Source organism: Equus caballus, chromosome 11, assembly GCF_041296265.1.
Source record: "Equus caballus isolate H_3958 breed thoroughbred chromosome 11, TB-T2T, whole genome shotgun sequence".
NCBI classification, from domain to species: Eukaryota; Metazoa; Chordata; class Mammalia; order Perissodactyla; family Equidae; genus Equus; species Equus caballus.
Genome location: NC_091694.1, coordinates 47,924,625 through 47,948,677, shown reverse-complemented (window position 1 = coordinate 47,948,677; position 24,053 = coordinate 47,924,625). Strand labels below are relative to the sequence as shown.

Below are 24,053 nucleotides of genomic sequence, written 5' to 3'. Positions count from 1 at the left end.
AGCGGAGCGCGCGAACTTAACCACTTGGCCACGGGGCCAGCCCACCATTTCTTATACCTATCCAAATTATTATTTTTGAGGACATTTCCTTGTCCTTGGTTTCCTTTTTATTCATGGTTTGTAGACCACTCTGGCCCACAGTGATTTCCAGATTCATAGCATGTGTACATAACTCTCATTTAACAATCGTGACACTCTAGGATGTACTGAGTTTTAAAAATTGAAGTATAGCATACACCCAGAAAAAGGCATAAATATTATGTAGAGCATGCCATTACCAGCACCACGGAAGTCTCTTTCATACTTCCTCCCAGATTACTACTCTAATTTTTCCTTCAAACAACAAAGAAAAAAGATAACTATTGTCCTGATTTCAAATGGTATTGATTAGTTTTGCCTGCTTCAGAAGTTTACGAAAATTTCTTTTCTTTTTTTTTTTGCAGGGAAAGATTTGCCCTAAGCTAACATCTGTTGCCAGTCTTCCTCGCTTCTTCTTCCTTTCCCCCTCCCCTGACAAAGCCCCAGCACATAGTTGTGTATAGTTGTAAGTTCTTCTGGTTCTTCTTTGTGAGCCACCACCACAGCATGGCTACTGACAGACAAGTGGTGTGTTTCCACACGTGGGAACAAAACCTGGGCCTCTGAAGCTGAGTGTGCTAAACTTTAACCCCTAAGCTGTCAGGGCTGGCTCTAGAACTTTAAAATTTTGTTTTAGCATTCATCATTTGTGGGGAAGAGAGCTCTTTCTAGCTCTTTCCAGCTCTAATTATGTCTAGGTAGCATTCAGAAAAGTTCATTCTTCATCTTTGTCACATTCAAAAGTTCTCTGTAGTACTTTAGGAATGTAAGTAGAGACCCAAACATGGACACTTCTTGGTTTCAATATTTGTCTTAAGCAGGCTAGATTTTTGTGTTTGGTGGCTATTTCCACCCCCCAACCCCCTCATTGTGTTTGTACCCTTTGCATGTTTCCCCTTTCTTTTGATTTACAGGAACTCTGTTTGTCTTAGGGATGTTAGACTTTGATTATTATGTTAAAATAGTCTCTCCTAGTCTCTCATTTGTATTTAAATTTTGTTGCTCTACTAGATTTAAAATATTTTGTGTAGTGTCATCTGAGTATTGAATTTTGTGTCCTGCTTAGTAAGGTCACCTCCACCCAAGATTATGTTAAAAAAATTATTTTCTTTTAGTTAAATTTTATTGTTTGTTTATATCTGTAATCCATCTGGATCTGAATGTAGTGTGAGGTATCCCTATCAACATTTGCTTTCTTTCTTTCTGTCTTGTGTGTGTGTGTGTGTGTGAGGAGGACTAGCCTTGAACTAATATCTGTTGCCAATCCTTCTCTTTTTGCTTGAGGAAGATTGTTGCTGAGCTAACATCTGTGCCAGTTTTCCTCTATTTTACATGGGACGCTGCCACAGCATGGCCACTGATGAGCAGTACTGTGTCTATGCCTGTGATCCAAATCTGTGAACTCCAGGCCACCAAAGCAGAGCGCACAAACTTAACCACTCTACCACTGAACTTAATCACTACGCCACCGAGCTGGCCCCCATCAACGTTTAAATGCAGATGGAATGTTTAAACATCTTTCTTTGGCCTTTGCCATGAAAAAACCTGCTTGAATTTTATGTACCTATGGCTACTACACTTGTCCATCCACAAACTTCTAGAAAAAGTTTCCCACTTGTATTTTTCTGCCTCACCTTCTTTGTCAACTCAGTGTTGCCTGCATGGCCTCTGCCTAACCTTTCCACTGAAGTTACTTGTTCCTAGGGCACCCTTGGCTTTCTTTTTACTGAACCCAGTATACTGAAGCTTTGACCCCCCTCATTCCTGAGCAGAGTGTATTGATCATTGTTGGCAACTTTCTCCTTGAAATGTGTATCCTATGGCTTCTTTGATAAAGCTTTTTCCTGGTTTTCTTCTTACTTCTTTGTTCTTACCCTTCTCAGTCACTTTTGTAGCCTCTTCTTTTTTATCCCCCAAATATTGGTATTCTCTAGAATTAATTCAGTTAGTTTCTCTACGGTTTACACTTATGCTCATCCTTGGATGATGCTATCAGCCTTAGGACTTCAGTTATCAGCAATATTCTGATAACCCTCAAGTCTCTATCGTTAGCTCAGATTTCTTTTTAAAACAATGAATTTATGCCTGTTAGGCATTTAAAACTAAACCTATCATCATTTCTTCCCCTCATCCCTCAAGTCAGCACATCTTCCTGTATTTCCCATTTTGGAGAATGAACAGACTCTTACCCAGTTGCTCTGCACAGAATCTGTTTGTCATTTTTAAAAATTGAGGTAAACTTAAAATAACGTACAATGAAAGAATGAGGAAAGAGCATCAAGTGTAAGGAAGTGTCACTGTAGACTAAGGCCAAGATTATCCACACCCTCGTATTCCCAATTACTATGTACGGGTGAGAAAAAGCTGGACAGTGAAGAAGGCTGATGGGGAAAAAATGGATTCATTTGAAATATGGTGTTGGAGGAGAGCTCTGCGGATACCTGGGACTGCCAGAAAGATGAACAAGTGGGTTCTGGAGCAGATTAAGCCTGAACTATCGCTGGAGGAAAAATGATAAAACTGAGGCTGTCCAACTTTGGGCACTTCATGAGAAGGCAGGATTCCTTGGAAAAGACAATAATGCTGGGAAAAGTAGAAGGCAGCAAGAAAAGAGGAAGACCAAATATGAGATGGACTGACTCCATAAGGACAGCCATAGGCGTGAGTCTACACAAGCTGAGTAGGGTGAGGACAGACATTGTGGCCATCACTCATTCATAGGGTCACTCAGAGTTGACTTGAGTGCACAGAACAAGCCCCCCCCCCCCTTTTTTTTTTCTGTTGAGGAAGATTCACCCTGACCTGACATCTGTGCCAGTCTTCCCCTATTTTGTATGTGAGTTGCTGCTTCAGTATGGCCACTTATGAGTGGTCTAGGTCTCTGCCTGGGAACCAAACCCAGGCTGCCAAAGTGGAGTGTGCCAAACTTAACTGCTGGGCCACAGGGCTAGCCCCCAACAAGCCTTTCTCTTTTTTTTTTTTGTGAGGAAGACTCGCCCTGAGCTAACATCCTTTGCCAGTCCTCCTCTTTTTTTGCTTGAGGAAGATTAGCCCTGAGCTAACATCTGTGCCAGTCTTCCTCTACTTTGTACGTGGGATGCCTGTACAGCATGGCTGATGAGTGGAGCACATCCACACCTGGGATGCAAACCTGTGAACCTGAGCACGTGGAACTTGAACCTCTTGGCCAGGGGCTGCCAACAAGCCTTTTTAAAGTGTACGGTTAAGTGGTATTTAGTGAGTGTATTCACAATGTTGTGCAACCACCATCACTCTTTAGTTTCAAAACTTTGTCATCACCCCATAGAAACTCCCATACCCATTAAGTAATCACACCCCATTTCTCCTTCCCCAGTCCATTGGTAATCTTTATTCTACTTTCTGTCTCTCGATTTGCCTTTTCTAGATATATCATATAAAAGGAGTCACACAATATATGACCTTGTGTGTCTGGTTTCTTTCGTTTAGCTTGATGTTTTTGAGATACATCTAAGTTGTAGCATGCATCAGTGCTTCATTCCTTTTTATGGCTGAATAATATTCCATTGAATATATATACCATCATTTGTTTATCCATTTATTCATTGATGGACATTGGATTGTTTCCACCTTTTGACTATTATGACTAATGTTGCCGTATAAACATTTGTGTATGACTTCCTATGTAAACAGATGTTTTAATTTCTCTTGGGTATATACGTAGGAGTGGAATTGCTGAGTTATGTGGTAACTCGATATTTAGCTTTTGAGGAATTGTGTGTCAGTTTTTATTTATTATTTTAACCATCACATCACCAAGCTTGGTTGATTGGTTCTATCTTCTAAATATTCCTGTTTTCCATCATTATTCTCACTACCATATACTAAAGGTACACTTTCCAGGATTACTTTAATAGCTTCCTTTTTGGTTTCTTTGTCATCACCATGGCCTTATTCTGTGTCATCTCTTACACACTGCAAGATTAGTTTTTGAAAATGTAAATCTCATGAGGTCACCTCATTGTTTTAAAACAAAACGAAATGTAAACCTTTCAAAGGCTCATCATTGCCCTCTGGATAGAATCCAAACTTACGTGGCTTACAAAGGCCCTTTGCTGCCCAGCTTCTGACGTTCTGTCTCGTTTCAGCTGTACCCTCCCCCACCGTTTTGTTCTAGCTTATAGTGATCTCCGTATTTCAAGTTTTTGTGTATTCTGCTCCGTCTGAACCTTGCACCTCCCCCATCCAAATCCTTTGTCTCATTTCAGATGTCGCCTTTGTTTTCAGAAACCTGTTCTGTCTCTTCGTGATTATAATGTACCCTTCTTTTATGCCCCTCCAAATTGTTGTACTAATGTTGGAGAAGTTACTACACATTGTAATTGACTGTTTACTTCTGTGGGAATCAGGACCTGATAGTCAAGTGTCAGGTGATATAGTGCAGACTGAAAGTATAATTAATAGGAATTTAGCAGAAGTCAAAAGATGATTATTGGGTAAATTATTTAGGGAAGGTCTCATGGAGGAAGGTGGTACTTGAACTGGACCTTGAGGGAAGCATTCAGGAACGTATGGGAATGATCTGCCACCATAGCCCCGTGGCCGAGTGGTTAAGTTCACGCACTCTGCTGTGGCTGCCCAGGGTTTCATTGGTTCGGATCCGGAGTGTGGATGTGGCACCGCTCATCAGGCCACGCTGAGGCGGCATCCCACATGCCATAACTAGAAGGACCCACAACTGAAATATACAACTATGTACTGGGGGGGCTTTGGGGAGAAAAAGGAAAAATAAAATCTTTAAAAAAAAAACAAAACAAAACCTGTTAAATACCCATGGATCTAGACCTATGAGGATCCATGCCAGGGGCAAAAGCCATGACAATAGTGAGATGTTGGACATTCCCTCAGCATTGCTTTTGTGTTACTTACATGAAACAAACAGCAGACACATTCACTCCTATAGAAGGAAAGCATGGAAAGAATGTGCAGAAGATTTGAAAAACTTATCGGATATTGACCAAAGTGAGAAGCGAGGTTGTACTTTATGGGAAGTGTAAGGAAATTTTCAAGGGTGATTTTGGCCATATATGCTAATTTCAGAGCTTAGCTACCTACATGTGTAAAACTCCACTGGACTTCTGATGGAAAATGCAACAGCTAGGTGATTTCTGGATAAGTTGTAGAATCTTCCACAAGACTGTCGTAGTGTTGGAGAACATGGTCTGAGTGATATTATAGTGTTCATCTAGGAAAAGGTTGGAAATGAGATAACTCAGTGTAGAAAATAACTGCCCATATTGCAGTTGTCTGTGCTCTACTCCATCCCTCAATTGACAATAAAAGCGGAAGTTTCAGCTCTTTCCTAGTATGTCTGCAACATAGTTGGCACTCAGTAAATATTTGCATACATAAACAAAGTAACAAGATTAAAATGCAATTACTATCTTAATGTCTTTGCATTTTCAGTATTTTTATATCTTAGAATAGCTATTTAAAAGTAAAAATGCATTTTCTGTGTTTTGAAATACAGTGCTGATTTAAAAGTATTTATAAAAGTCTGCCTAGTAGGCAAAAATATTAGACTTATAAAAAAATCTCCCCTCAAATTTTGAGAAAAGAAGCCATTCATCTTTAAATATAAATAAACTTTCACTTTTGGCACTCTGTATTTCACTGGCATTTTAGGGTGTTAAATCCTAGTTGTTGAAATGATACCACCTTTGATTTCTCAAAAAACTAATGTTTTCTTCTCAAGTACTAACACAGTTTGTTCAGTCTTTTATAACACTCTGAGTTGTATTACACTTACTTTTATCATTAGACTGAACTCTTTGAGAATGATGGCAGGAATTATATGAGAATTACAAACCTGTTCAAACTCCCAGCAAGTCCTTTCTGACTGCTCTCCTCTTGCGTGTGCTTTGTCTTCACTTCTCAGTTTGAGCCAATTGGTGCTCCCCATTTGAGCTCCCTGTTGGTGATTTATGTATGTGTGTGTGTTTTTTACTATCATGATTGTGGTATTGGCTTCTCAGGTATACACATATATCAGTACATATCTAATTATGTAATTTAAATATGTTCAACTCACTGAATGTCAGTTATACATCATTAAAGCTATTTTAAAAAGCCCTTACATGGGGCCAGCCTGGTGGCGCAGCGGTTGAGTGCGCACATTCTGCTTCGGCCCAGGGTTTGCTGGTTCGGATCCCAGGTATTGACATGGCACTGCTTGGCAAGCCATGCTGTGGCAGGTGTCCCACATATAAAATAGAAGAAGATGGGCACAGATGTTAGCTCAAGGCCAATCTTCCTCAGCAAAAAGAGGAGAATTGGCAGCAGATGTTAGCTCAGGCCTAATCTTCCTTAAAAAAAAAAAAAAAAGTCCTTACATGATACCCACCATCAATAGGTCATTACTTTATTAAGCCCTGTGTTTCCAGAACCACTCAGACTTTGTATTCCACCTCACCTGCTCCTCTGAGGTCCCCTCTTGGCCTCTGTCCCCTGACCTCACTAGCCCGTTGCCTTTGTTCTTGTCCCCACCCTCCATCGTCCATACCAGAACACTCTCTCTGGAAGAGAAAAATCTCATGATGCCACTGTCATTCCTGTAGATTCCAGCTATTATTCTTAAGCCTCTCCTGTGTGCTGGAAGCTGTGGCCAGCAGAGAGATCAACACACACGGGCAGGACAGATGGAGCCTCTCCTCTTTCTGTGCTCAGAATCTGATGGGCTACACATGAACACCAGCTGTAGATGTGTATCCCCAAGATTACAGAGGACTTGTCAAATAGATATATGGATATTAGTATAAATGAAGGTTGGTTAAGCTCAGCAAATTCCACTGAAAAGGTATTAGGTACTCTTTTGCTGTTTCTGAAAGTGCATCCTAAAGACCATAAGAATGACCAGAAGTACTAGTTTGGTTGTCCTCTGAACCAGAATCTTGGGGGTAGGCAGAGGAGGGGGAATTCGCCTGAATATCTCCATTTAAACAAGTTCCCTATACCACTACAGGGCAACCTAGAATGGTAAGAACGGAGCTGGAAACCAGGGTGGAGGTAAGAGGGCAGTAGCAGTTGAGCCTTCTGGATAGTTTGCTTTTGCTTCCTTGTGTTACAGAAATGGAAATATTTTGGCCGTCAGGTAGTATTTTGCTAATGGATTCAGGTATATCCATTTAGTAGTTTAGAATTTATGACATGTATATTCAAGTTTTGTAACTTATCTGTTGGGTGAAAATTATGTGCTTAAAAGTTTTGATTAAATTTTCCTTTTTCCACAGAACTCAACAAAAATCCAGTGGAAGGCTTTTCGGCAGGTCTAATAGATGATAATGATCTCTACCGATGGGAAGTCCTTATTATTGGTCCTCCAGATACACTTTAGTAAGTATAATGGAACTGACATCAAAGGGGAGGTCTTTTAATTAATTGAAATGTAAACTATTGGCAAACTGAAGTGAAATTATTTTTTAAAGAGCAGGTCAAATGGCTGTGGTTAGGATCATTTTTATTGAATGATCGTGTCTAGGGTTTTTGCATTCTGCTTCATACTCTAATGTCTAAAATGTGTTGCTTTCTTAAATATATAATAGTTTCAGAAATTCAGATATTCTTGATACCTGCAATAAATTTGTTACAGAAAAGCTGTCTTTTACGTGAGGTTATATATAAAGAATATATGTTTTACTTGTCTCCCAGAAATTGGATTGGTTTTGGCATAATAGGAGGAAGAAGCAAATTCGTTATTGAAATGTCTCTCCCTCCTCCATTCCCTTGTGCTTACTGTGCTTGACCCCCAAAGGGAACATTATAATTTTAAAGACAAGACTTTACCATTCTTAACACTTTATCAGTTTAGTTAAAGCATAGTATTATATCTGGGAGTTTTTTATACAGAGCATAAGGTACGTATCAGTATCTTAAGCAGGCTAGAAAGAACTTTCAAGATCATTAATTTTAGTGATTCTCTAATTGGGTCTCCACAGAATACTGGTCAGAATCAAGGTGTTCTCATCCTAAAATGAACTAATGGTCATGCTTTCCCAGTTTATAAAAGTGATTGTTACAGTTAATCACTTTAAATTAATCAATATTAACTGATGTAAAGATAGACAGCAGAATGTAGTGGTATCAAAAAGCAATAGGAGGCCGGCCCCGTAGCTGAATGGTTAAGTTTGTGCGTTCTGCTGTGCCGGCCCAGGGTTTCACCAGTTTGGATCCTGGGCGGGGGCATGGTACTGCTCATTGGGCCATGCTGAGGTGGCATCCCACATGCCACAACTAGAAGGACCCACAACTAAAAATATACAACTGTGTACTGGGGGGCTTTGGGGAGAAAAAGGAAAAATAAAATCTTAAAAAAAAAAAAAGCAATAGGAAAAGAGAGATGGAATTTCTTAAATGTTTTATGTGATACGTTTCTAGATTCAAAGACCACAGTCTTATTTTCTGCTCTGAGTGTTTGCAGACTAACTTAAACTTATGAATATTTAATATTCTATAAGATGGATCATGACTGCCTGATGTTAACGACTGGTTCAAGTTCCATACTTTTTATAGAAGTCAAGGTATTGGAGAAATGCAGCGATTTTCTCAAAGCCATACAACTGAGGGACAGCAGGGACAGATCTAGATCTGAGTTTCCTGGGGACTATACTTCCTCACTTAGCTGTGGTCCTTGATGGTACTAAACAGGCAAGAGTTTGTTTACCTTTTTTTACATCAAACTTTTTTTTTTTTTAAGGAAGATTGGCCCTGAGCTAACATCTGCTGCCAGTCCTCCTCTTTTTGCTGAGGAAGACTGGCCCTGAGCTAATATCTATACCCATCTTCCTCTACTTTGTATGTGGGACGCCTTCACAGCATGGCTTGCCAAGCGGTGCCATGTCTGCACCCAGGATCCAAACCGATGAGCTCTAGGCCACCGAAGTGGAACTTGTGCACTTAACATCTGCACCACTAGACCAGCCCCCAAATGTGTTTTTTGTGAGGGTCAAGTAGTTTTGTTTTAGGTGTTCTAAGATGGTGACTCCTTTTCCTCCCATAAAACACCTGATGGAAGAGAAAATTCAGAGCTACTTGTATACCAGAGCACACTGGTATATGGCATATAGAGTTGAGCTGTAGTGTGGACTTTGGCTTTTCTGTAGTCTGAAAAGGTGATTTATGTTTTGTTGTAACTATTGCCAATCGAAATTTTTGCTGTTATGTTTCCCAATGGTATGTTTGCATTGGTAATTGTTGCAAACTAAAATAACTCAGTTTGGTCATTCCACAATTTTAGTTTGGTAGATAACAGTAGCCATTGAAAACCATCCTAGAGATATTCCCCGACAACCTTAATATTATTTGAAAGCAAATTTATTATCAGATTTTACACACACAAAACCATACATACAACCTGCTTTATGAATCTGATGAAGTTCAGGTTTATTCTTCTAGGTTTTTCAATTAAAACACATGGCATGAAGGTTTACTCGGGAGACACGGTGACATTCCAGTGACAGAATCTTGTTACTCTTACAGTTGATGTGAGATAATGAGAGAAATTCTTCTAAATTGATATCTGTATAGAGGATTGGTTAGGCATCCAGGCATCAGCTCCATCTCTAAGGACCTCACAGAATTCTTACATGTTTTCCATGCACTGGTGGCAGGTATCTCTAAATATTATTAACTTGTCCATGTGTATACCTTCAGCTTCACTAAAGAGAAAAACTTTTTAATACTCGTTGTACTAATTAACAAGCCATTCTTTTCACCAATGAAAACCTATTTCTAGCCTTCAGTATACATTTAAAAAATGCTGGCTGTTGGTCTGAGATGTGGATAGCAGAAGCATTTGTGGCAACTCCTCTGGAGTGTGGACTTGCTGATGAGACAACTGGCAGCCACTTCTGCATTGTCCCTTCCTGATGAGAGCACCACTGGCACCTGGTCTATAGTTTAACCTGACTGCCACACATACTTTGAACATCCTGTGAGTAATGGAGCCTTAATGCAGTTGACAGACATTATAATAATCATCTAAAATTATCTGGATACAATTCCTTTTTATTAACGATCTTTTCTAAAATTCATGTGCTGGAAGTTATAAAATTGTTTTTAAAGCCCTCGAAAAAAGGTTTAAGATTTATTGAGCGTAGGCCAGCCCTTTTGGCAGCTACCTACTTAGGATGGTTGCAAAAATAAAGCATTACACTGGCATTTATGCTACTCATTCATTTAGATCTCAACTGTTTTTTGAACGTTCTTAAGCCAGATGCTGCAAACATGACCTTGAATTAGCTAACAGTCACTGCTTCCAAAAAGTTTACACTTTAGTTGGCAAAACAGATCATTGCGTAGTCATTTAATTCACTTTGATGACAGCCATGAAGGAGGTAGGCGTGTGGTATTATGAGAATTCATTGGGAGTGTGGCAGGTTTTGAATGTGTCAGAGAATTCTTCCCATGGGAAGAGATGTCTGAAGTGGGAACTGAAGAGTTAGTAGCTGTATTGGTTAGTAGGCTTTTGGCTACAAGCAACAGAAAGCTGATTTTAAATGGCTTAGAAAATAAGGAAATTTGTTGTCCTAACAGTGGTAGCAAAATGGGTACAGCAGTTTTGAGCATTTCAGAATATCACCCAAAGGACACAGAGAAGGTAGTTTCTTTCTGTGTTCTATGTATTTCTTATGCAATGTGGAAACCTTTCTTTCCTGGAAGCTCTCCAGCAGACTGCCTCTTGTCTCATTTGTCAGAATTGAGTGATTTGCTCACTCGTTACCCAGTAACTGGCAAGATGAATGATATTGCCACAGTTGGATTAGATTAATTATTCCGGAATGGAAGAGATTTTGGCTTTCAACAGGTATGGTAAGAATTAACTAGACAGATATTCTGGCAGTGGTGGTGAGATGTGGGGGTAAGTGGAAGGAAAGCTAGGGAGTAAGCATTTCATAGGGAAGACTCTGTATACATAGGGCCTGGAATAGGGATCGAACAAGGGTAGGACAACTGAGTAAAGTGAGTATAAAGAATTTCAAGAAATGGAGTTGGATGGGGGTTGAGCGCTAGTTGAAGTTTATAAACGCTGTTAAAGAGTTGAGATTTCTCTTTTGTTCTGAGGACAAAGCACAGCCATTGAGGAATTTTATATCAGGAGTTACCAGTTAGGTTTATATTTTAGAATGTGCATCAAATAAGTACCATAACTTTGGGATTATGGATTTTATTTCCCTTCAGCTTACTTCTAGTTTATTGGTACAACAAAAATATGTTTTTAACAATATTATTAAAAATTTTTTTGTTTGTAGTGCAAAAAATGGACTGGAAGTTGGGGGCTGACCTTGGCCTCCTGCAGTAGGGAGCTCAACAGCCTTTGCTCAGGGGATGGAGAGAGCACATGTGCCAGGGCAGGGCGCTGAGAAAGGGAGAGGCAATCAGTCAGGAAGGTAGGAGAGAAGAGATTTTATAGAAGTAAATTTTCTAAAATGCTACCAAGAATCAAGTATTTAATGGTGTTTGTGGATTTAATGCTAAGGAAATTACTGCTGTTCTTGTGGTTATTTTAGTGGAGTGAAGAGGGTAGAAGCCATCTTAGAGTTATTTGAAGAGTATTATGGGAGTGAATATATAGACCTTAAGTCTAAATAACTACCTGTGACGAGAAACAGAGAGGCTCGTAATGGGGGGAAGGGGAGTGTTTGAACATAAGTTAATGTGAGCTTAGATGGTACCCAGACCTAAGTGATTCATTCATTTAGGTTTATGTAATTAGATCATTTATGCAACAATAGGAAGAATTAATACTGTACTAAAATTCTTTAAAAGCTGGTGTGATATCTCATGGTGGCATCGTTAGCCTTCATTTAGTCACTAGAGGGCGCTCCACACTCTTTACAAAAATCTATGTAATCAATAATGGTGTATTCAAGCATTAGTTTATTTGAGACTGATAGTTGCCATGAGTATTAATTTGCCGTTATATTTATCTTCACACAGTATTAAGTTTTTGTTACTGCTTTGTCCATTAATTATTCTTTCTAGTGCTGGTAAGAATAGATTCTTGAAGCTGTCTTTCTCTGAAAGACATTCTGAAACTGGTGTGATATACCTGCTGTTTTCAGACTACTGGTTATCAAGTAATGTGGATATCTCTTTTTTTCTTTCATCACTAGTGGTTAGTCTGTTCAAGAAGAATGCTTTGTTTTTACCACTGGTAACGGTGTGAAAAATTCAGAGAATCTTAGATTACAGTCATGCACTGCATAATGACATTTAGGTAACGGTGGACTATATATATGGTAGTGATCTCATGAGATTAGTACCATATAGCCTAGGTGTGTGGTGGGCTAGACCATCTAGGTTTGTGTAAGCATACTCTGTGATGTTCGCACAAAGATGAAATCGCCTAACGAGGCATTTCTTAGAATGTATACCTGTTGTTAAGCAATGCGTGACTATATATGTGTTTTGTAGTCTTACCTTACCTTGAGTGGATGTAGAAAATGAGGAGTTGGCTAACCAAACTCTGATTAATATTCTTTTATAGTAACAAAATTCTTTTACAGTTCTGTTTAAGAGGTACAAGTGTAATGAAATTTTGGAGGGAATAAGCCTAGTGCCTGCATTGCTTAGAAATTAATTGGCCAGTGGCAGTGCCGTGTCAGTTATCATTTAGTGCTCAAGAACATGGGCTTTACTATCCTTGTTTAGCTCCCTGACTCTACCACTTTTCTTAGCTATATGTCTTTGAACAATTAGTTAAAGTTTGTCTTAGTAGTTTCATTTCTAGGGTAAAAACCGTATGTCTAGAAAGTGTTCAGAATGTTCAATGTTTTATTGCTTGTAATAGCAAAAAAAAATTGGAAGCAATCAAATATGAGTGTAATGTGGCAGATAAAATGAATGAACAAGAGACAGGTATTGAAAGGAATATATATAAAAGAACTATGTTGAACAAAATATCAGACGACAGCATACAGGATATCATTTAAGTAAAGTAAATCTGGTAAATGATAGGATCTGACAAAGTGGGATGGTAGGATCTGATCCTTGTAAGATTTTTGTAATTTAATACAAAAACAGTAAGGTAGGCCTTGTGGGAGACACTTGAACTAGGCCTAGGTTTCTCAACCTTTTCGTACGTTAAACTCTTGGTCCTCTTTTTTTAAATTTTATCTTATTATTATTCTTTTTTTTTAAAGATTGGCACCTGAGCTAACATCTGTTACAAATCTTCATTTTCTTTCTTCTCCCCAAAGCCCCCCCAGTACATAGTTGTATATGCCAGTTGTAGGTCCTTCTGGTTGTGCTATGTGGGATGCTGCCTCAGCGTGGCCTGATGAGCGGTGCCATGTAGGTGCCCAGGATCTGAACCGGTGAAACCCTGGGCTGCTGAAGCAGAGCACATGAACCTAACCACTCAGCCACGGGGCCGGGCCCTGGGTCCTCTTTTTAACATCATGCTGTTGATTGTACTATTAGTATCTGTGGTGAAGAGAATATACAATGGAAGGGAAGATATTTTTAATTCACTGATGTTTTTTAATAAACTTTCATTTTGCTTATCACAGTAGCATCTTAGTATATTTGAAAAGTAGTGAGTAAGTGACATGTTAATGTTTAGTCTACAATGTTTTGTACCCTGTGGATTTTTGAGTTCCTCTTTGCTAACTTGGCTGTTCACTAGACGTTTGCACCCACAAATTGGAACTACTGATCTAGCCTTTTTAAAAAACAGATAGGAGGGGCTGGCCTGGTGGTATAGTGGTTCAGTTTGCACACTCTGCTTCGGAGGCCCAGGTGTGGATCTACACACTGCTCATCAAGCCCATGCTGTGGCAGCATCCCACATACAAAATAGAGGAAGATTGCCACAGATGTTAGCTCAGAGCCAGTCTTCCTCACAAAAAAAAGAAAAGAAAAAAAACACCCATGAAAAAACCTAGATAGGATTTCCACAGGTAAAAGAGATGTTGAGGAGTCCAGCTATAGGAGAAAAACTGTAAGGACTAGTATAATTGGTTCAGATTGGGTGAGGGCATTGCAGACAGAGTGAAAATTGTGTGCTTTATACTTTTTAGGATAGTCCTATTAATTAAATTTGATTGATATTTTAAAGATTGAAAATAATTTAAGAGACTAAGGCAAATTTTTATGATAGAGATTCCAATCAGCTAATATAAAATTTTAAGTGGATCTAATCAATCAAAATTAAAGGACCTAGGAAAGCTAACTTAATATCAAGGAGTAATATAATAACGTATATTAGCCTTACCAGATAAAGTGTATGGGCTTTGTGGCAGCTGTTCTGATGTCTTTTTATGTAGATTCTTGGTTGTTTTCTGTATTTGTGGCTTTCAAACTTTTTTTTTTTCCACTACTCATTATCAGAAATATTTTACATCATGACCCAGTGTGTACTTATCTGTATACATTTTAGTGAATAGAAACATATATGTAGATTATGTAATTGAAACAAACTACTTGTGATAAGTGCCTATGTTTTCTTTTCTTTTCTTTTTTTGTTTTTGAGGAAGATTAGCCCTGAGCTAACATCTGCTGCCAATCCTCCTCTTTTTGCTGAGGAAGACTGGCCCTGAGCTAACATCCATGCCCATCTTCCTCTACTTTTTTATATGTGGGATGCCTACCACAGCATGGGTTGCCAGGCGATGCCATGTCCGCACCCAGGATCCGAACCAGCAAATCCCGGGCCGCTGAAGCAGAATGTGCACACTTAACCGCTGCACCACCGGGCCGGCCCCTATGTTTTCTATTTTTATTTGTTTAAAAAGAAGACTGGTTAGTGACTCCCTTAATTGGTTGTGCAGCCCCAGTTTGAAAAACCAGTCCACATAGTTAATGTGTCCTAAGGCCAATTTTGGCACTAACTTAAACAGTTGGGGTAACATAGGCTAAGAAGGTAGACTTATCTCTTAGTGTAATGCACTCTCCTCAACAGCTATTCTAGTCTCCATTTCTCTTGTCTTCATGTTTTTTTTCCCTTCAACAGATAATCTTATAAATTATGAAAATTAAAGCCATAAGGCGAGCATAAAATTTGTCATTTTTCTTCCTTTCTACTTCCTGGATACCTGCACTACATTCAAATCATTTTTCTTCCTGTGCAAAAGGGAAAGATATTCCTTCTTTTTCTTGGTTAGGCCTGTTACTACCCTTATTTTATTTTTTCTTCCAATTTCTCAGCTGTTCTAGACTTTCTGCCAGCACCTTCCCATCTCCTTGCAAACAAATTAGGTTTTTTTCCTACTCTTTTAAAGCCTTTCATTTGTACTATTTCCCCATCTAGTTACCATCTTCTTTAATTCCTAAACTTCTTAAATTGTCCTATTCATTATGCTTGTACTTTACCTCCCCATTCTTTCTTTAATCCTTTGCAGTCTTTTTCCTCTTGGTTTTACCAAAATTGTATTATCGAAGTTACTTTTTATACTTGGAGTCCAGTGGCCTTTCTTAAGTATGCGAAGGTATTTGGTATTAATGACCTACCTCTCTTTTTTTAATCCCCCACCCCATTTTCCTTTTATTTTCAGAAAAAGGCAATAAAAATTAATGCTTGCTTGTGGTTAAAAATTCAAGCTATATCAAGACGTACAAAGCAGGAAGTAAAAGATCCCATAATCCTGTACTCCAGAGTTAACCATTGTTATGTATTGGTGTCATGTTTCCAGACATTTTTGTATTTGTATACAAACAAACCCCTACTTTTTCTTCTTAAAGACAAATGGACGGGGCCAGCCCGGTGGCAGAGTGGTACTTGCACATGCTCCACTTCGGTGGCCTGGGGTTTGCTGGTTCAGAACCTGGGTACAGGCCTACACACCGCTCATCGAGCCATGCTGTGGTGGCATCCCACAGAGAAGCACTAGAATGACTTACAACTAGGATATACAATTATGTACTGAGGCTTTGGGGAGGAAAAAAACAAAAAGAGGAAGATTAGCAACAGATGTTAGCCCAGTGCCAATCTTCCTCACCAAAAAAAGCATACTTAAAAAAAATCAAAAGACAAATGAGCTTATTCTATAGATACCTCTTTTTTCAAATTTAACAATAGATTGCTCATATCATTCCACTATTTATTGCTGATACTGTTCTTGATATTTTCCTCTGCCACTAGAATGGTAAGTGCCATAAATGAAAGCAATGATCTCTAATGTCTTGTTCTCTGTTGTATCCTTGTACAAAGAACAGTGCCTCACATAAGTAGATAATCAATGTATATTTGTTCAATGAATGAAAACCATTTAATGAACTGAGAATTCCATTTGTCACTGATCTTAAGCACAATCATGTGACCCTGCTCTGATGGAGTGTCCATAGAACATTAGAAGAATCAGATGTGCAAATTGCTTTTGCAGTAAATAAGTGAAAAGAGGTCGATATGATAGAGGGACACAGTGGCTAGTTAAGATTGGGTAGTCAAGTAAAATCTTTCTCAAGAGATAACATATAAGCTTGAATTCTGAATGGTGACAAGGGGAGAAAGGTATTTCAAACAGAGGAAAAGAACACAAGGCAGGAACTTAGTCATTTTTGCCCCATGAAACTGACTTGATCTCATTGTTTTTTGTTGTTAGCATATACAACTCATTCTATTGTTGTGATAATTCTTGAAGAGCAGTTCCTAAGTAAATGGCATTGCTCTGGAACTGTACTAATAAGGCAGTCAGTAGCTACCTGTGGCTATTAAAATTAAAATTAGATAAAATAAAAAATGCAGCTCCTCAGTTGCTCTAGCTGTGTTTCAAGTGACTAGTGGCTACCATATTGGACAGCATGAATATGGAACATCTCCAATGTGCAGAAGGTTTTGTTGCACAGAGCTACTTTGGAAAGTCACTAGAATATAAATTCAGTAAGAGGCTTTATACTTTGTTCACTGCTATACACCTAGCATCTGACATGTAAAGGCTGAATCAATATTTGTTAAATAATGAGGTGAATAAATGGATACATGAATGGAAGGTCAGCATATTTGTTCCCAGACAGGGAACGACAAATGAGAAAGAGCTTGATATGTTTGAAGAAGGGAAAGAAGACTGGCTGGACCAGAGAGAAGAGTGATAGTTTGAGATCAACATAGAGAAATTGGTAACTTGACCTCTATAGGCAATGTTAAACCTTCTGAATTTTGTTTGAAGTGCATTGAGAAGTGATAGAAAGGTTTGTAACACAGCAATAGTGTGATCTGCTCTGGATGCCTTTTTTAAGTGATTTCTTTTGTTTTACTAGTGTTTTGAGAGTTTAATAAGATGGTAGGTATGCCAGTTTATTAAACTGGGCATTTGAGTAAGTAAACTGTTTGAAATCCAGGTTATTCATTTACTTCATTTATAGTGGTAGCACTGGCACCCTTGTTTTTTGTTGTTTTTGATTCCTTACTTATAAGCAGGAACTTATAGGCAAGAACTTGTTTTTGTTTTTTTTCCAGTGAAGGTGGTGTTTTTAAGGCTCATCTCACTTTCCCAAAAGATTATCCCCTCCGGCCTCCTAAAATGAAATTCATTACAGAAATCTGGCACCCAAATGGTAAGTGTATCTAGCTCTACTTTTGCATTTACAAATATGATAGCCTGTCACTGAAGTTTTCAAGGTTAACAAAGATGTAGTTCTCAATGAAATTGCTTTGGAATTTTTGTACTAAATTTATTGTGTTCATTATGCACATGGCCTTGTATTAGATTCTTTAGAAGAGAGGGAGTAACAGAGATCATATGAAAAAATAATTTTTATTAGTTTCCAGCTCTTTTTGAGACCCTTAATGTTCCAAATTAGAGGCAAGTTTGGTGGGTGATATTCAGTGGTAAGAGAACTCTTATAATGGAGGAGATAATTTCCAAAGTATTCAGTGACTTGTTGGCTATTACAGAGAGCATAGAAGTAATTAAACTTGGATTTTGTATTTATATTTTCTCATCTTAGCTCTTAGACCATGGGCAACTCTTTAACTTTTTTATCTATATTCTTAGCTTTAAAAAAAGAATGTCCTCCTACCTACATCATAAGTTGACTGATAGGGTCAAATGAGAGAAAATACTGTGTATTTTAACCTCTGGAAAGCATCCAATACAGCTGTGCATGAAATGGCGACATTGACTTTTTTACCCAAAGATGTGCTACCATTTAAAATGCATTTTGTGAGCCAAAGGTTAGGCTAGATAAGCTATGTTTGTACTCAGTCTCCCTGAACTTTTGGCCTTGCTTTGTATGATAGAGCACGCAAGGATTTCTTTTCTAAGTATTTTGTAATCAGAGTTGTGTTTTTAGATTACTACAAGAATCTGCTTCTCATAGTCAGAACTCTTTTGGTTGCAGGGAGGAGAAACCTTTATATATTAGTTTAAGCAAAAATCAGAGAGTGAGTAATGGATGAATGGATAAATTAAGGGTTTATTACAAGGATTTCAATGGCTTGAAAAACACATGGGTCTTATGAGAGACTTGAATTGGTGAATGGGGAACTATTGGGAACCAAGGGAGCCACCATATTTCATTGCATCTAAGATAGCATTGATCACAAAAGACACAGTTATTTTTTCTACCAGTAGGAGGGAAGAAAAATATCTCTAACAATTTATTTGTGGTCGAGTGCATTAACAATAGTCCTATATGATGTATGGATGCATGAATTGATATCTGCCTTTTGTTGGTTTGACATTTTTTCCGTCTCTTCCTTGGCTTTTAGCAGTTTCTCCTGCCTTCGCTTGAATTACTTGATGTGTAATAGGCAATCTTTTTGCACCTGTTTCTAAAGAAGATGTAACAAAGCTTTGGAATGTTGGCTCCACCACAAATTAGCTGTGTAACTCTAGGCAAAGACTCTTTGGGCCTTGGTTATCTCTTTCTGTGACAATTAAATGAGAGTATATATGTAAGCAATTTATGGGACTTCTCTCCTGTTAAGAGGAAGGCTACCAATGGCCTAGGTAGTTTAAGAGGGCAAGTGATGAAATGAGTGCGGTTTTTTTTTGTTTGTTTGAAGTTGAAGAGACTTTTCGTTTTGCAGGCCATAATGGAGAAGGCATTGCAGCATGCAATAATTAAGACTTGATTTGATAGAGGGGATACTTCCTGAAAGAAGGATACCTGAGGAGGTGATGGGGCAGGGATGGCAAGTACAGAAAGAATTAGGCTTAGGAAGGAAAGAAAAGTCATTCTGAAATAAGAATGAGAGGAAAAGCAAGCATTTGAGTATCTGGTAAGCACTGGAGATAGAATGATGATTAATGAGTTATGATCTCTTTCTATAAGGATATTATGCTGTCTATAAGGGAAAGATAGACACATAAACTTAGTGCTGAAATGGAGAGATGACAGTGATGTGGTTATAAAGGTGTTTGGTAGCATAGAAGAGTGAGTGAGGGAATGATTCTTAGAGAATATGATTCTTGAACAGAATTTTGACTAGTAAATGCCTGGCTTGAACGTTGTTCTTTAGGCTATGGGGACTCATTAAATTAATGAGTTTTAAAGCTATATACTAGGTTCATCTTGACTCTATTTCCTTTTAGAAAGATTACACTCAGGGAGGAAGGATTGGATGAGGAAGCCAGACTGATAGCCAGGAGATAGATAGAGGATTTTATCAATAGTTCCGGTAAGAGACAATGAAAGCTTGAGAGTAGTGGCAGGAAGGAAAATTTAGTTATTCTCACTTGTTGACTACAAGATATGGGTGGTAATAGAGAGGTGAGAATTTAGAATTCACAGACCATTTACAAAATATTTATAGAATCACAACCACAGTGAGATACCACTTTACACCCACTAGGATGATTAGAATAAAAAAGATAATAAACAAGTGTTGGCAAGGACATAGAAAAATTAGAATCCTCGTACGCTACTGGCAAGAATGTAAAATGGTGCAGCCACTTTGGAAAACAGTCTGGCAGTTCCTCAAAACGGTAAACATAGTTACCTTATAACCTAGCAATTGCACTCCTAAGTATATAACCAAGAAAATTGGAAACATATGTCCACAAAATACATGTACATGAATGTTCATAGCAGCATTATTCATAGTAGCTGAAAAGTAGAAACAACTCAAATATCTATCAATTGGTGAGCAGGAAAACAAAATGTAACATATCCATATAGTGGAATAAGGTACTGGTATGTGCTACAACATGGATGAGCCTTGAAAACATTATGCTAAGCAAATGAAGCCAGTCACTGAAAACTACATAGTGTATGATTCCGTTTATGTGAAATGCCCAGGATAGGCAAATCTGTAGAGATAGAAAGTAGGTTAGTGGTTGCCTAGGACTTGGGAAGAGGGTTGTGGGGGAATGGGGAGTGATCGCTAGTGGGTACAGTTTCTTTCTGGAGTAATGAATATATTCTAAAATTGATTGTGGTGATGGTTCTACAACTCTGTAAACATACTGGAAACCATTTAATTGTGCACTCAAATGCGTGAATTATATCTCAGTAAAGCTGTTATAAAAATTATAGGGTAAAGACTAGCTTGGCGTGGCTTAGTGTATTCAGTTTTGGACTTGTTTTTCTTGAGGTACACTAGTTAGATACCTAGATAAAACTAGTCCAAGACTCAGCAGTGAGCTTAGGGCCTTGGAAGTTACTGGCATCAAGATGATGGGTAACGTATATCAAATCATCACATAGTACAGCTTAAATTTATACTATGTCGTACGTCATTTATCTCTCAATAAAGCTGGAGGAAAAAAAGATGATGGGTAACATTGTGATATAATGAGTGAGTTATTTTACCCAGGGAAAAAATGATTAATCTTGGAGATTAGGATAACATCAAAAGTCAGACCAAAGCAAAGGAAAACTGGAAAGTGACTGAGAGAATGGGTTAAAAATAGTGTGTCGCAGAAGGCAAGAGAGGAAAATGTGGCCAGGAAGATGTCCTAACAGTATCAGTCCTAGATACTGATACAACAGTATTGTCTTGTCCTAGAAGGGTTGACTTTAAAAGCACCCAGGGGAATATGTTCTCCAGACCACTTTGTGAGAACAGTCATAGCATTTTGATGGGGAGCAGAAGCCAGTTTACAGTAAGATAAAAGAGAAACTGTGCCCAAGCAGTGAGTAAATAGAGAAGATGAGGGTAAATCAGATTTTCATGAATTTAGATGCATAGCTTCAAGAGAAAGGAGATAGCTTGAAGGGTATGCATGGTTCAGGTAGTTTAGTGTTAACAAGGAAGAAGAAATGTGTTTTCTTTTGCGTAATTGATGCTGAGACTGTTGAAGGGAAATTGATTTAGAAATTTTCTTCACACCAAACAGCAAAGTGAATTAAAACTCTAAATGGAATAAAAAGTTTCAAGTGATTAAAAAAAATAGTAGTGAGGGGCCAGCCCCGTGGCTGAGCAGTTAAGTTCGCGAGCTCTGCTTTGGTGGCCCAGGGTTTCACCGATTCGAATCCTGGGCGCGGACATGGCATCGCACATCAGGCCATGTTGAGGCGGCATCTCACATGCCACAACTGGAAGGACCCACAACTAAAAATGCACAACTATGTACTGGGGGGCTTTGGGGAGAAAAAGGAAAAATAAAATCTTTAAAAAAAAAAAAGTTAGTGAATATCAATTATTTGCTGGGTGTTAGAGGTAAGAATTTTCTTGTTTCAAAAGTAATAAATATTGAAAGACTAAAAGAGGATAGAGAAATGGCAACTAAATGTGATAATAGGATTCTTAAATGGATCTTGTATCAGATAACAAGGCCAGCTATAAAGAACATTTGTTGGGGCATTGAAATAAATGGAAAAAGTAACAGGCAAAAATTAAACAGGGAAGATTAAGACAGTTTGGCAATAAAAAACTAAAAACTGAGTACATAGATGAGAAGAGGATAAGAACAGACATTTCACAAAAGACATTTCTATTCATGGAAAATTTTCACTCCCAAAAGCATTTAGAAATGCTAATTAAACTAGATGTCATCTGTGAAATTTAAAAACTATCGATAAAGAAAAATCTTAATTCTGAGTGAAGAGACAATGAAACTGTCATCTCACATATTGCCAGTGGCAAGAAAGCCTAAAAACCTTATTCTAAAAAATTAGACTGTATGTTTAAAATGAAATGACATAGGTTAAAAAATTTAAAGATGTTAGATTATGATAATGATTTCTAAAAAAGGAAAATGTATCTTAAGTTGATTCTCTCTGATAGAATTCTCTACAAACACTTAATATGTTTTCAAAGAAAATGACTTGGAAAAAATCCTTACTATGTAATAAATAAGTGAGGAAAGCATCTTAATAATCCTGTATAAGCATTTTATGTTGAACTTTATAGTGCTGTTAAAAGTTTTGTTGTGTTATTCTTGCCTCATGATCTAGTTAACAGATTTTACTGGGAGGTGGGAGTGGGTTGGGAAGAGGAACCTTAATTATAGAAAAGCTCACATAAAAGACACAGAAGGCAGGAGCCTTGTCTGTCACATTCGCTGCTGCAGCCTGTGTCAGTGAGTGCCTGGTACACAACATGCATTCGAGAAGTATTTGTTGTAGAGCAGTGATACATGTAAACTTTGGTTCTGGTTACCCAGCTTTATAACAACAGGAGAAGTGCTTAACTTATAAGATGAAAAATAAGCTTTAAAATTATATCTATCACAAATTTGTTAGACTTTAGATACCTGTCTTTTTTTGATCAATTAATTTGTGGCTTGGATTTTAAAATAATTTTATAGAAAAGGGACCTCATGAATGTCATTTACATTGGTGAATTTTCACTGGCAATGTGCCATGTTCCTTTTGTGAATTTGAGTATACTCGTTTCCCTAAAAATATAATTTTGCCTGTATGTGATTTAAAAAGTATGTTATGATGTTAACTTCTCAGTTTTTTCCTTAGGAAAGTCTCTAGACCTTTGACTATCACCAATTTAAATTAATAAGTTAGTGGGCAAGCTAGGAACTCCTTACATAGAAATTCAGTTGTGGTATTTAGACCATTTACTTTTCACAAATGAAGAACAGATTCAATAGTTACCATTTATTCATTTCATCGTATTTACTGCATGTAAGTGCTAGGCACTCTCTACATGCTAGGTGTCTTGAAGTTTTGCACAAATAAAAAGATAGCTTACATTCCTTTTGGGTTTGCCAGATGGATCCTATTTTGTAAAATCTGTTGTCTTCCTAAAAGGTTAGTAGGTTCCACTTTGGAAGTTAACTTCTGTTTATATTCAGTGTTTTATACAAGTACTGTGGGAATCAAGGCCACATCTATAATAGATATTTTATGTATAACCAAATTATTTTAAATATTTTAAACAAAACTCTTATTTTCTAATTTTGCAGTTGATAAAAATGGTGATGTATGCATTTCTATTCTTCATGAGCCTGGAGAAGATAAATATGGTTATGAAAAGCCAGAGGAACGCTGGCTCCCTATTCACACTGTGGAAACCATCATGATTAGTGTCATTTCTATGCTGGCAGACCCTAATGGAGACTCACCTGCTAACGTTGATGCTGCGGTAAGGTGGTCACATGCATACATCTGTGCTTCCCTTTAATTAAACTCGATGAGAACTATAGTATCTTTATGTGTATATTTGTGTGTGTGAATATTTGTATGTGTGTATCTGTATATTTATATCCATTTATTTTTCTCCTGAATCTGTATAAAAATAAGTTACAGGGGCTGGCCTGGTGGCGCAATGGTTAAGTTCGCATGTTCCACTTTGGTGGTCAGTTTGGATCCTGGATGCAGACCTATGCACCAGTCATCAAGCCATGCTGTGTCAGGCGTCCCACATATAAAGTAGAGAAAGATGAGCATATTGTTAGCTCAGAGCCAGGCTTCCTCAGCAAAAAGAGGAGGATTGGTGGCAGATGTTAGCTCAGGGCTAATCTTCCTCAGAAATAGGTAGATAGATAAATAGATAGATAGGATAGACAGGATAAGTAGATTAGGTAGATAGATAGTTAGTTACAGACATAACTAAGCTTCACCCCTGAATACTTGAACCTAGGTCTTTTAAGAATAAG

At 38.0% G+C, this 24,053-nt stretch overlaps 1 protein-coding gene across 1 annotated transcript in view; it reads left to right on the top strand.

Moving 5' to 3' along the window:
* UBE2G1 (ubiquitin conjugating enzyme E2 G1) overlaps nucleotides 1-24,053 on the top strand; it is a 106,641-nt gene that overhangs the window by 61,448 nt on the left and 21,140 nt on the right. Inside the window, exons 2-4 of the mRNA XM_023653287.2 lie at nucleotides 7,347-7,449; nucleotides 17,510-17,607; nucleotides 23,361-23,539. Of these exons, the coding sequence (XP_023509055.1) occupies nucleotides 7,347-7,449; nucleotides 17,510-17,607; nucleotides 23,361-23,539 (380 nt within the window). The remainder of the gene's footprint in view (nucleotides 1-7,346; nucleotides 7,450-17,509; nucleotides 17,608-23,360; nucleotides 23,540-24,053) is intronic.